Source organism: Lacerta agilis, chromosome 2 (assembly GCF_009819535.1).
Source record: "Lacerta agilis isolate rLacAgi1 chromosome 2, rLacAgi1.pri, whole genome shotgun sequence".
Lineage (NCBI taxonomy): Eukaryota > Metazoa > Chordata > Lepidosauria > Squamata > Lacertidae > Lacerta > Lacerta agilis.
The window spans coordinates 116,504,972-116,519,612 of NC_046313.1; the positions used below are offsets into that span (position 1 = coordinate 116,504,972).

The 14,641-nt window shown below is 43.8% G+C and overlaps 1 protein-coding gene across 4 annotated transcripts in view; it reads left to right on the forward strand.

Annotated features, from left to right (window-relative positions):
* Window positions 1–1,692: 1,692 nt before the first annotated feature.
* LOC117042706 (zinc finger protein 501-like) overlaps window positions 1,693–14,641 on the forward strand; it is a 59,574-nt gene continuing 46,625 nt past the window's right edge. The window contains exons 1-4 of one of the 4 annotated variants that reach the window (XM_033142311.1): window positions 1,693–1,784; window positions 2,418–2,543; window positions 3,902–4,000; window positions 10,905–12,392. In XM_033142311.1, coding sequence (XP_032998202.1) covers window positions 1,694–1,784; window positions 2,418–2,543; window positions 3,902–4,000; window positions 10,905–12,283 — 1,695 coding nt within the window. In that variant the 5' untranslated portion in view covers window position 1,693 and the 3' untranslated portion in view covers window positions 12,284–12,392. Of the gene's footprint in view, window positions 1,785–2,417; window positions 2,544–3,901; window positions 4,001–10,904; window positions 12,393–14,641 lie in introns of those variants that run through there. The other 3 variants (XM_033142312.1, XM_033142313.1, XM_033142314.1) reach the window with 3 other exon arrangements.

Below are 14,641 nucleotides of genomic sequence, written 5' to 3' on the forward strand. Positions count from 1 at the left end.
CCATATAGAAGACATTGCTGTTATTCAGCCTGGAAATTACCAGAGCCCAGAGTGCCAAGTCATCTCTGTTCAAAAGGTGAGAAAAGCCATGGGGGGCAAACAGTGGGAGTGGAGAAGGAGCCCCTCCGAAGTTTTCCAGGGAAGATCTTGAGAGGCCAGGGGCTGATCTCGATTGGAAAGGAGTCAATAAAATGGAAACATTTCTTTTAAATCAAAGCATGGACGTGATGGAAACTCAGCAAGGGCTGAGATATTGTTTTGAACAGAACAGAATGAACTGTAAGAATGAAATTTAAGAGACCTATTTATAAACTGAAAACAAAATTAGTCGAGGAAATAAATAAAACCAGCTCAAGAGCTACCGAGAAAGTGCAAACGGCCCGTGGCTCGTCAAGGGTTAAAGGCAGCGATTATATTCTGAGAGAGGACTTCCTGGGGAGGGGGAGGGGGAATGCGTCACTTCCTCCTCCGTTTGCCCCATTTGAAAAGCTGCGAGGGAGGGAGGAGATTCGGCAGAGCGGAAGACTGCCTTTTGCAAGGTAGGAAAAGGGGGTGGGGTTTGGGGGGTGGGGGTCTCCCGTGTCAGAGCAGCTGCTTTGCGGGAGAGGAGCATGCATGGGGGTTGCACCCCACAATTGAGCCCCGAAGGAGCTGTGGGGAGAGCAAAGGGGCTCGAGGGCTGCAGGGACGCCCCAGGAGGAGAGCATGGAGGCAGTTGGGGGGTGGAGTAGGAAACCCCCCAAAGGAAAGGGAGGGAGGCATGGATGTTTTGGAGAGAAAGGGGTCGGTGTTGGGTAGAGGGGGCAGGATTAGGCCACGGGGGAATGAATCTGGGGCATTTCTGCCTGCTGAGGAGATGCTCTGCCCTAGAGCTACAGCCCCTTCCCCTAATGTGGGGTGACTCTGCCTTTTGCAAGGTAGGGAAAAGGGGGGGTATTTTGGGGGGGGCGCTCCCGTGTCAGAGCAGCTGCTTTGCAGGAGAGAAACCCCCCTGGAGAGGGCTGTTTTGCAAAGAGGCAGCAGTGTGAGGGAGCATGCGTGGGGTTGCACCCCCAATTTATCCCCCAAAGAGCTGCGATGAGTGCAAAAGGCTTTAAGGGGTGCAGGGGCGCCCCAGGACGAGAGCAAGGCAAGAAGACTAGGCAGGGAGGGAGGCAGTTTTAGGGTGGGGAAGGAACCCCCCCCCCCCAAGGAAAGGAAGCGAGAGGGCTCTGGGAAGAGGAGGAAGGAGGCATTGCTGTTTGGGAGAAAGAGGGGTCGATGCTAGGTAAAGGGGGCAGGATTAAGCTACCGGGGGGGGGTGCTGCTGGGGCATTTCTGCCTGTTGAGGAGATGCTCTGCCCTAGAGCTACAGCCCCTTCCCCTAATGTGGGGTTGGGGGGGGAGGAGGAACGGAGGGAGGCAGTCCGGTCACAGGTCCAGGCTGGGGGGAAAAGGAAAGGGATGTTTTTAATGGTGGTGGGAGGAAGATCCTCTTTCAGATCCACTTTCCTGGCATGCTGGGGTTCAGGAGGGGGGGCACGTCTCTTTTACTGCAAGTGGGAGCTTATCATTCACCAATAAAATATCTTCGGCAGGAAAATACCTGCAGGGCTTCTGAGGCTCCCTTTGCTTCTCCCTCCCTCCCAGGAACCTGCAGCTTCTGAGCTCCTTAGGAAGGATGGAAGAGGCTGATCCTGCAAACCGAATGAGGATGGAAGGAGGAGGAAGATGGACGGTTGACCTGGTGAGGCTGTCTCCCACAACCGCTGACTGTTCCCCTCCAGGACCCTCAGAGTGCTCTGGTGAGTGGCAGGGAATGGAGATGGGGGGATGGAGAGTGGAAACAAGGAAAATCCCTTAAGACCCCCTTTGCTTCTGCCTCCCTCCCAGAAACCTGTAGCTTGTTTAAACTTTGGAGTTCTGCAAAATAGTTTCAAAGAGGCGGGATCCTAGAAATGACCTGAGCTGGGGCTCCCCACCTCCAGCACCATCTGAGGCTGGGGGAGGTCAGCTGAGTTCCAGGGGGTTGGGGGGGGGGAGAAATGGATGGATGGGGGGGGAGGGAACCCCGCACCCAAGTGAGCAGAAAAGGCAAGAAGGTCTTGATTGGAAGAAAGAAGGGGGAAAGGAGCAATGTGTTTCTGGGTGTCAGAAGCGGGAGAATATGCACAGCAGTCCATTGCAGATTTACTCATAAGTAAGCTCCACTGAGTTCAATGGGATCTAATTTCATGTAACTACTGATCATACCATGCCTGCCCTAAGAAAGGATAGAGAAAGCAGACAGATTACTTTGGAATCACAAAGACATGTCTAAAACCTGTTGGGGACTGTTGCAGAGGGGATGCCCAGGGGCAGGAGAATATCTAGGGCAGGAGAATCCCTGCAGGTCCTCTGAGGGTCACTTTGCTTCTTTTTCCATCTGAACTCCTCAGGAAGGATGACAGAGTCTGATCCTGCAAACCTAGCTAGGATGGAAGGAGGAAGATGGACGGTTGACCTGGTCAGGCTGTCTCCCACAACCTCTGACCGTTCCCCTCCAGGACCCTCAGAGAGATCTGGTGAGTTCCAGGGAATGGAGATGGGGGGACCTGGGAAGATGTTGGGGGGTCAGGACGCTCCCCTGGCAAGAAAGCGAGGAAGGCTGCAGGGCTGGAGCTCCGGGTTGGCAGAGATAAAAGGTAGACAGAAAAGGAAATGTTTTTAATGGTGCTGTGAAGAAGATCCTTCTCTGGTGGGGTTCAGGAGGAAGGCTCCCCACTTTTGCCATGGAAACTGGAAGGAAGACCTGAGCTCTGCTGTAAGGCCCATTTCCACCTGGCCTAGGGGGCGGAGTCTAGACTCACCTTGAAGAGCCAAAAGAGGCTCCTGGGAGGCCACAGGGACATTGCTGCAACATTTTTTGGATTGGGGGCGAATGACAAAAATGTTTTATAATGTTTAAAACAGTTCTCGTTTTGGTTCCTCTGTTTTGTTTTCATCGAGTTGGTGTTGGTTAAATGTTTATTTGGGGTTAGTGGTTATTTTGGGTATAACTGTAAACCGTTTATTACTGCTGTTGTTACTGTTATTGTTGATTTCTTTGTTGCCTGTATAGGATATTCTGTTTTTTTATGTTTGATGTTGTGATTTCATATATTCTGTTAGCCGCACAGGGTGGCTGTGAGAAGCCAACCATATTGGGGGATATAAATTTTATATATGCCACATTTGGGCTTCTGCAGGGGCAGGAGAATATCTAGGGCAGAGGAATCCCTGCAGCTTCTCTGAGGCTCCTTTTACTTCTCCCTCCCTCCCTCCCTCCCTCCCTCCCAAGGAACCTGCAGCTTGTTTGGGCTTCTGAGCTCCTCAGGAAGGATGAAAGAGGCCAATCCTCTTTCACCCTCTTTCTACTAACAACAACACCTTGAAGATCCCGGGCCCCGTGGAAATTAGACTGGCCTTGACTAGAAACAGGGCCTTTTGGGCCGTGGCCCCGGCCTGATGGAACGCTCTCCCACAAAAGACCAGGGCCCTGCGGGATTTGACATCTTCCCGCAGGGCCTGCAAGACGGAGCTGTTCCGCCAGGCCTTTGGGCAGGATGCAGTTTGACTTACTTTCCTTTGTATAAAACAAGCCCCAAGGAGGCCCCCAACCCTCTCACAGGTCCTTGTAGGATCAGTGGAAACAGTTGGTCCTGGCAAGTATTAACCACTCTCAATTCCAGCCTGATAATTGCCACCTGCTTAGATTTTAATTTGTCTGAATTAATTTTAAGTTACATTTTAAATTAATTAATGTCTGTTTCTGTGCATATTGTGTTGTTTTTATGATGTTAGCCACACTGGGTCCGGCCTCAGCCAGAGAGGGCGGGATACAAATATTATTATTATTATTATTATTATTATTATTATTATTATTATTATTATTCTCTTGCAGATCTAGCGAGGATGGAAGGGGGAAGATGGACGGTTGACCTGGTCAGGCTGTCTCCCACAACCTTTGAATGTTCCCTCCCAGGATCCTCAGTGGGATCTGGTGAGTTGCAGGGAATGGAGATGGGGACCTGAGGAGATGAGGAAGCGCCCGTGGCAAGAAAACGAGGAAGGTTGCAGGGCAAGAGTTCTGGGCTGTGAGAAATAAAAGGTAGAAAAGGAAAGGAATGTTTTTCAATGCTGGAATGGGTGCAGGATTTCTGTTGGGGGGCAGGACTCTTGTTAGGGGGGCAGAACCAGCGTAATTGGTCAGTTAAATATTTCTAATTAAGCAACTTGGTCATGCTGGCTCCGTTGGCCAATAAAGTGAGATGAGTGCCACAACCCAGAGTCATCTGCGACTGGACCTAATGGTCAGGGGTCCCTTTACCTTTACCTTTACCTTTAATGTTTTACTTGGTCTGGGGGGCTGCCCCACCCCACCCCTTCTTGGCTATGCCCATGAATGGTGGTGTGAAGAAAATCCTTTTCCAGCAAGTTCCATAGTATAACGTCGTGTTGGGTTCTGATTCTGACACTCGCTAGTAGCTGCAGCAATTGCCAGATGAGGGACTGGATGGGCTCCATCTCAGAAACAGATTTTTTCGGTTTGCAGCAGCCAAGCTGCCAGGTCAGCTGTGGGAGACTTGTGGGTCATGGCAGCAGCCCCTCTCTAGCCCACGAAACCATTTCCCTCAAACCGTGTCCTGCTGCCCTACATATGTGGCCTCAGGGGTGGGACGGCTGAAGATGTGACTGCAAAGGATATGTATCAGGAGCCTGAAAGTGCACTGCTGATTGTTCCTTGGCACCTGAGACTTTCTGTCAGTGCAGGTCAATTGATGGTGGCTAATGGATTGAGGTTGAATCCTGACAAGACAGAAGTACTGCTTTTGGGGGACAGGGGGTGGATTGGTGGGTGACTCCCTGGTCCTGAACGGGGTATTTGTGCCCTTGAAGAACCAGGTGCACAGCCTGGGAGTCATTTTGGACTCATAGAATGATAGATTGGAAGAGACCACAAGGGCCATCCAGTCCAACCCCCTGCCAAGCAGGAAACACCATCAAAGCATTCCTGACAGATGGCTGTCAAGCTTCCGCTTAAAGACCTCCAAAGAAGGAGACTCCACCACACTCCTTGGCAGCAGATTACACTGCTGAACAGCTCTCACTGTCAGGAAGCTCTTCCTAATTATTCATTTTTACATTTGAAACGGTAATTAGAGAAATAAGAAAAAATGAAGAAATGAAGAAATCAAAGGAATGACATTGGGGAAGAGATCGTATAAAATAAAGGGTTTCGCGGATGATGTAATATTAACATTGGAAGAACCGTTAGAGACTATTCCCAAAGCCTTGGGGGGGGGGGACTTTTGGAGAGGTGTCAGGCTTCAAACTTAATAAATCAAAGACCAAAATTAAGGTGAAAAATATCCAGCAAGAAGAGAAAATAGAGCTGATGGAGAAGACAGGATTAGAGATTGTTAAAAAAAAGCAAAATATTTAGGAATAGATATAACGATGAAGATTCTAAATTTGTACGAGGACAATTATAAAAAGCTCAGGAATGAAATTAAGAGACATCTTGAAACCTGGTCCTTAAGCTATCACTATGGGGAAGGATCGCTGCAATAAACAAACTACGGTATATTCCCCAGGTTTTTATTCCTATTCCAAATGATCCCAATTATTATATAAAAAATATTTTTTTGAAGAGTGGAAACAAATTCTTTAAAAATTCATATGGCAGGGGGGAAAACCTTGTATAAAATATAAGTTTTAACAGACAAAAGCCAGAGTGGGATTTGCGCTCCCCAACTTAAAACTATATTACTACGCAGAATGTATAATTTGGATAAAGCAATGGATAACCCTGGAAAACCTAGATGTCTTCGATCTGGAAAGCTTTGATCTACATTGGCTCCCAGTATGTTTCCGAGCACAATTCAAAGTGTTGGTGCGCACCTTTAAAGCCCTAAACGGCCTTGGCCCAGTATACCTGAAGGAGCGTCTCCACCCCCATCGTTCAGCCCGGACACTGAGATTCAGCACTAAGGGCCTTCTGGCGGTTCCCTCCCTGCGAGAAGTGAAGTTACAGGGAACCAGGCAGAGGGCCTTCTCGGTGGTGGCGCCCGCCCTGTGGAACGCCCTCCCATCAGAGGTCAAACAGATAAGCAACTACTTGACATTCAGAAAATACCTGAAGGCAGCCCTGTTTAGGGAATAATTAATAATAATAATAAGTTGTTATTATTATTATTATTATTTATTGACAACAGATTTGGCTGGAACCCCTATCTGGGTTACAACAAATCAAAGCGCATAAAGGTTTTACAAATCATGTAATCAAAGGATCGCTGTATAAGGTCTGGAAAGAATACCAGCTGCTGCTTGAAACTCATACACCATGGGGGTTATCACCACTGGAAGCCTTTGCAGTGAAAAATCTAAATATGGCAGGGAGCAGGGGAACCTACAGCCAACTATTACCGGTAAAAGAGGACAGAAGCGAATTAAAGTTAAAACCATACGCTGAATTAAGACAAAATAGAAAATTCTTTCCAGTAGCACCTTAGAGACCAACTGAGTTTGTTCTTGGTATGAGCTTTCGTGTGCATGCACACTTCTTCAGATACACTGAAACAGAAGTCACCAGATCCTTAAATATAGTGAGGGAGTGGGGAGGGGTATATTTAAGGATTTGGTGACTTCTGTTTCAGTGTTTCTCACTATACAGTGGTGCCCCGCAAGACGAATGCCTCGCTAGACGAAAAACTCGCTAGACGAAGGCATTCGTCTAGCAGGAGGCTGCCCCGCTAGACGAAAAAGTCTATGGGGCTGCCTCGCAAGACGAAAAATGTCTGTCTTTTTTTTTTTCCTTTTTGTTTAGCAAAAGCGCGGCTGTCATTGCTGCTTCGCTAAACGAAAAACCCGCTAGACGAAAATTTTTGCAGGACGAATTATTTTCGTCTAGCAGGGCACCACTGTATTTAAGGATCTGGTGACTTCTGTTTCAGTGTATCTGAAGAAGTGTGCATGCACACGAAAGCTCATACCAAGAACAAACTCAGTTGGTCCCTAAGGTGCTACTGGAAAGAATTTTCTATTTTGTTTCGACTATGGTGGACCAACACGGCTACCCACCTGTAACTGAATTAAGACAATACCTTAATGACTGGCTACAATATCATCAATTAAATAATGCCTTAACCTCAGATAAAAAATTAAGCTTTACAAAAGAGGATTCAAAATTACAAATAGTCCTATTAAGAAATAATAATAAACTATTGTCAAAAGTTTACAACCTATTGTTAGAATGGAACTTGCAAGATGAGGCAATAAAGGAAGTGAAAATAAGATGGGCACAAGATATTGGGCCGCAATTCAGCTCGAACAGTGGGAAATGTTGTTTAAGTTTGATATCAGATTCACAGCATTCAATGCAGTTAGAGAACATTAGGAAAATGTTCTATAGATGGCATATAACACCCGCAAAACTTGCCAAGATACATAAATCAAATTGCTGGAAATGTAAAGATGCTGAGGGTATACTCATTCATATGTGGTGGAGATGTGGGAGAATGAAAGTGTTCTGGGGTACGGTACATTGAAGAACTCAAAAAAATGTTAGGAATCTCATTAGAAAAAAAACAACCCAGAAATGTATCTGTTAAGCTTACTGGGCAAAGAGATCCCGCAAGATAAGAGAAATTCACAGCTCTACGCAACAGCCGTGCCAATCTATATATATATATATATATATATATAAATGTTCCCATTGCGTGCGTGTGTGACACCACCTTGCTCCGTAACCGCTGCACCAAACGGCATCAAATGAGGACAAAGCGTAACATGACCATTGATGAAGGATCTGGCATAATAAAAATTTGAAAAACCCACACCTGTCATGCCTAAAATATAGAATAAAGGCCAAAAAAATGGCACACACATTACGTGTCACCAGCAACAGAACTGAAGACTTTGAACAACAACCAATAGAAAGGCTCATTGCAGGGCAGTGTCACAGACTGTGTGCCGAAAAAGAAACCTCCTTCACCTCAGTCAGCCATTTTCAGACAGCAGGGACAACCCCCTATTAATCTCCCTAGCCCCAGCCTCTGCCAAGGGCCTTACCGCCAAAAAAAACCCAGTTAAGAGGAAGGCCTAAACTCTTCTTAGTAGTTTCAGCTCCAGGCAGGAAAAGGTTTTTAGGCCCGGGCCATACCATTCCTTATGGTGGGGGGGTGTAGGATGAGAAAGCTCAGCAACTATGCTTCGCTCCCTATCCTGTCTCCACACACAATCCTTTCTGCACTGCTGTATTGCTTTACAAACGAAACTCCAGTTATCAGAAGAGGAAAAAGCGCAGCACACAAATGTATAAGGACCCTACCAGTTCCCCATCCCCCCTCCTTGCATCGTTATGGTCCCTTCTGACCCCAGGCTCAATGCCAGAGCGGACTGTACCATGTATCAGGTTTCCGGGGGGGGGGAGAGAGATGGTAAATCTAGGGCAAGGGTTTAATTCTGTTAAAGGGGCATTTAAGAGAGAGACCAGGGTTCAAATCTCGCTACTAAGCTCTCCAAGTGACCCTAGGCCAATTGAAGGTGGGGACAGAAAAGAGGGTAATTGAAAACAGGGAGGAGAGAAGGGGCAGATGGAAGTTGAACAGGGGAACTTCTTCAATTTCACTAAATCAAAACAATCATAAAACAAAACCATAAAAAACCACAGCAACACGTGGCCGGGTCAGCTAGTAGTAGTAGTAGTAGTAATAATAATAATAATAATAATAATTTATTATTTGTACCCCACCCATCCAGCTGGGTCTCCCCAGCCACTCTGGGCGGCTTCCAACAGATATTAAAATGCAGTAAAATATCACAGGTTAAAAACTTCCCTAAACAGGCTGCTGATTGCAAAAAATTGGAAAAGTGCCCATATACCTACGAAAGACGATTGGCTAAATAAGTTATCAGAATATGTAGAACTAGCAAGACTAACTGTGATAATAATTTGTGCTAAATGATAATAATGAAGGGGAAACTGGTAAATTAACATGGACTTGAACTAGAATATATGCAACGTAAATTGTAATATAAGTCTTAAAAGACAGGTGAGCACTGGTGGAGGGAAGGCACACTAGGTGGGTAAGGGGGTGTAATCTTACTTTCTAATTTCTGAATATGTTTGTGTAGAGTCATAAGTTACTTGTTTTCTTTTTGTATATGTATATGATTGTTAGACTTTCTCTTGTTTCTAAATTTAAAAAAGAGAAAGCACTCCAGTGCGAGTAGATAAATAGGTACCGCTATGGTGGGAAGGTGAACAGCCAGTGGCGTAGCGAGGGGGCGGGCCACCCCAGTTTCCATAATGGAGGGGGTGACAAATTATCAACGAACAATTTTTAAAAAAATATATATTTTTGACATTTTTTTTAAATGCCTGCTCCGAAGGTCTTAACTTACTATACTAGGGATTATATAGCTATATATGAAATTTCATGCATATCAGTTAATATCTTGACCCTCTTCCACCTAAATAGTTGTTTACTTGGCTGTTTTCCTATGGCATGAAGGCTGAAATTTCAGTTCAGTGGAGCACTTACTGTTCCCAACCCTAACCCTGTGGAAAGCAATCTAATTAGACTTTAATTTGATTTTGACATGTTTTTAAGGAGATAATTTAGTTATTGTTTGATTTTATACCAATGTTATGTATCTGATGTTAAAAAGAATCCAAATAAGAACTCTGGCCAAAAGTTTTAACCAAAACAACATATGTTTACTCGTGAGTAAATTCAAATGTAATATCAATTCTGTAAAGAATTACAGTCTTAAATCAAAAGTGGTTTCATATTGGAATTTTTCCTAAAGAGTCTTTTAGAAATTGATGTCAGAGCTTCTCCGATGCGTGTCAGATGTAAACCAGGAAACGCCAGAAAACACAGGAAACTTCTTCTAAGACGCTATATCCTCTTTAGGAATCAAAGAAATAGACAGCATATACATTTCATACACTTCTGTCATATAAAACAAGCTGAAGAAGGCATCCATGCCGAAACAGGGCCCTGTCCTGGTATCCCTGGTTTACATCTGACACGCATCGGAGAAGCTCTGACATCAATTTCTAAAAGACTTTAGGAAAAATTCCAATATGAAACCACTTTTGATTTAAGACTGTAATTCTTTACAGAATTGATATTACATTTGAATTTACTCACGAGTAAACGTATGTTGTTTTGGTTAAAACTTTTGGCCAGAGTTCTTATTTGGATTCTTTTTAGTGTATTTGGCAATAAGAACTCCAACTTTTTTTACGATGTATCTGATGTTAGCCACCCTGAGCCCGACTTCGGCCGGAGAGGGCGGGATAGAAATAAAAGTTTTTTATTATTATTACTTGTTATTCCTTCCAACAGATATTAAAATGCAGTAAAATATCACCTCCAAAATATGAAATAATGTAAAACCATTTTTGCGGGGGGGGGGATCAATGGGGGGGTTGACAAGAAATTTTCTGCACCAGGTACCACCTGACCTTCCCACGCCTCGGGGGGGGGGGGACAAATTTTTTTGCCCCCGGGTACCAATTTACCTTGCTACGCCCCTGTGAACAGCGTTTCCATGCGCTCTGGTTTCTGTCACGGTGTTCTGCTGCACCAGAAGCAGTTTAGTCATGCTGGCCACATGTCCCAAAAAGCTGTCTGTGGACAAACACCAGCTCCCTCGGCCTGAAAGCAAAATGAGCGCCGCATCTCCATAGTCACCTTTCACTGGACTTAACTGTCCATGGGTCCTTTACCTTTACCTGTATATATGCTGTAAGCTGCCCCGTGTGGCTGTGGAAACCCAGCCAGATGGGTGGGCTATAAATAATAAAATCATCATCATCATATGTTACAGAAAGTCTCACTAGGATTGTGATTTGCATTACATTTTTAATTGTGATTTTTCCTTAACTTTAGCAGGTGATGAACACAACAGTCATTGTTCTTGGGACTCAATAGAAAGAACCAAGCATGAAGTCAAAGGAAAGACCTTTCAAGATCAAGAGGAAACAAGACCACAAGAGAAAAACCAAGAAGAGATTGGGAGGAATAAAGGTCTTCTTACGCAGACTGATGACGGCCATCTAATCCCCATCCAGAAAAAACATCACAAAGGGAAGAGAACAAATGATAGCTCTTTATGTGAAAAAACATTCAAAGGTAAATCTAGCCTCAACTCACACTGCAGAATCCACACAGAGGAGAAACCGTGTGAATGCCTGGTGTGTGGAAAGAGCTTCAGTGACAGCTCAGGCCTAAAATCACATGAAAGAATTCACGCAGGACAGGAATCCTACAAATGCTTACAATGTGGAAAGGGTTTCAGTCGTTACTCAAACCTTAAAATACATCACAAAGTCCACACTGAGGAGAAACAATACACCTGTCTTGAGTGTGGAAAGAGATTCCGTTGCAACAGAAACCTTACAGAACATCATAAAATTCACACAGGGGAGAAATCGTATACCTGTTTTGACTGTGGAAAGACCTTCCGTCACAGCACAAGCCTTACATCGCATCAAAAAATACACTCAGGGGAGAAACATTATAAATGCTTCGAGTGTGGAATGAGCTTCGCTCACAGCTCAAGCCTTATATCGCACCAAAGAATTCACACAGGAGAGAAATCTTATAAGTGTTCGGAGTGCGGAATGAGCTTCGCTCACAGTTGTAGCCTTACTTCACATATGAGAACCCACACAGGGGAGAAACCATATAAATGCTTGGAATGTGGAAAGAGCTTCAGTCAGAGTTCACACCTTAGTTCACATAAGAGAACCCACACTGGTGAGAAGCCATATAAATGTTTTGAGTGTGGGAGGAGCTTCAGTCAGAGTTCACACCTTACTGTACATGAGCGAATCCATACAGGGAAAAAGCCATATAAATGTGTGACATGTGGAAAGAGCTTTAGTAACTGTACATACCTTGTTTGCCATCGCAGAATCCATACAAGAGAGAAGCCATATAAGTGCTTTGAGTGTGGAAAGAGCTTCAGCCAGGGTTCAAGCCTTCATATACATCAAAAAATTCACAGAGGTGAAAAACTGTATGCATGTTTGGAGTGTGGAAAGAGCTTCACCCAAAGCTCAAGCCTTGCATATCATCAAAGAATTCACACAGGGGTGAAACCATATACCTGTTTTGAGTGTGGAAAGAGCTTCACTGTCAGCACTAGCCTTACAACACATCAAAGAATTCACACAGGGGAGAAACCTTATAAATGTTTGGAGTGTGGAAAGAGATTTGCACATGGGTCTAGCCTTACTTTTCATAAAATAACCCACATGGGATAAACCATATATATGCTTGGAATGTGGGGAAAGATTTGGTCAGATTTCACAACTCATTTTGCATAAGTGAATCAAGTGGAAAGAATTATTTAGATGTAATGTGGAAAGCATTTTATTTTTTAATTTTTTTTTTTTAAATAAAGACTTTATTGATTAAAAACACAATATATCCAATACATTCTCACAGTAACATACAATATCATTTTTATCATACCTTTCCCATTTTTCCATCCTCACACCCACCCACCCCTCTGACTTCCCTCCATCACTCCTTCGACTTCCCTTATAAGCTATTTGTTCACTATTTGTACAATCATATATACTACTATAATCATCTTTAATTCGTTATATTAATTTATTATTCTACAATTCCTTCATACCTCTTACTCCAAGCATATTAGCACTTCTTTCTTTGAGCAATGTTTCTCCATATACTCTTCATAACATTTCCATTGTTCCTTCAAATTTTGGTTTGTTTGGTTTCTTATTGCTGCTGTCAGATTTGCCATTAACAAATACTCATTTAACTTGCCTATCCACTCCTCCTTTGTTGGGACCTGTTGTGTTTTCCATTTAGCTGCTATCACCATTCTGGCGGCCGTGCCAGCATACAGAAATACACTTTTCTTTCCAGTTCGTATTTGCTCATCTAGTAAGCCTAGCAAATATGCCTCCGGTTTCTTTACTATTTTCATCATTTTTGTCATTTCTGTATGTACCATTGACCAATTTTTTTTTTTATCCTCGCATAGCCACCACATGTGCAATAGCGTCCCCACTTCTTTCTTGCATCTCCAACAAAGGTTAGATTTCAATTTATACATGCTCGGAAGTTTCACGGGAGTTAAGTACCACCTATAATGCATTAAGGTTTATAAAAGAAAATACAAAACCTGATATATTTTCAAATTTCTTAACCAAACCAAGACTTTTATATAAATACGATAAAGACACAGAAAGGGGGAGGAATAAAGAAGGGAAAAGAAAGATATGTTTAAAGAATAGAAAAGAAGTTAAAAAAGAAAGTTCGATGAATAAGATTCGGAAAGAAAACTTCTGATTCTTCATCTCTTCATCATACAAAACAATATTTACTTCGTCCAATAGACTATAAACCCCACAAAGCCATTTTTTATAAACAAACATTATCTTCAATCCTCAAATCCAAATGTCTTTTTTTCACGCAAAAAGTCTATGAGAGGTTACCAATATTTAACCACTGTTAACAGTAATTTTCCTCTGATTAAACATGTCAGTTTACCATCTCAGATTAAGTTTGTTAGTTTTAATAGCCATTCTTCCATTGTTGGTTATGATGTGTCCTTCTATCTTTGTGCAGACATAATCATATATTACAACCAAGTTCCATAGTCTTTTCCTAATTATATATCCATACGTCCCAGCAGGAAGATTTCTGGTGTCATTATTTCTATGCTTTCATCTAAATGAATATTTCCAATGTATTTTATCTTTTGTCTGACTCTGGACAAGTATGTGAGCTTTATCACTACTATGCTAAACATAAAGGGTTAAAACTGAATACTTTCAGAATCAGGTGCCATCTTTAGATATTCTTGTCAGGTAATCTTTTGTATTCAGATCAGGCCTCAATACAATAATATAGCATTTTGGCAGGAACATGCATCCCAGAAGCCCAGCACTGGAGGCCAACATAGAGAAGACCTGCACGGCTACCATGTATTTCCCCTTGGTGCTCAGGTAAGTAGGCACAAAGGACACCCAAACACTGCAGAAGACCAGCATGCTGAAGGTGATCAGCTTGGCTTCGTTGAAGGACCCAGGAAGCTTCCTGGCTAGGAAAGCCACCATGAAGCAGATGGCAGCCAGGAAGCCCATGTAGCCAAGGGAACCATAAAACATGGCAACAGACCCTTCATTACATTTCAGGATGATGTGCCCAGGTTGGGAGCTCATGTCAGAGTCTGGGAATGGGGGAAAGATTCCCAACCAGATGACGCAGATGATCACTTGGACACTGGAACAGGAAATGACAATGGAGTTGGCCAGACTTTTCCTCAGCCATCTCCTCACCTTGTTCCCTGGCTTTGTGACCAGAAACGCCAGCACCACAGTGATGGTTTTGGCCAACACAGAAGAGACGGCAACTGAGAAAATGATGCTGAAGGCAGTTTGTTGGAGAAAGCAAGTCACTTTCCTTGGCCGGCCAATGAACAGGAAGGATGACAAAAAGGAAAGCAGGAGTGAGAGAAGGAGGATGTAGGAGAGGTTCCGGTTGTTGGCTTTCACTATGGGAGTTTCCTGGTATTTTATGAAGATCCCTAACACAAAGCCTATGGTTAAGGATAAGAAGAGGGCAAAGAAAGATAGAGCAATTCCCAT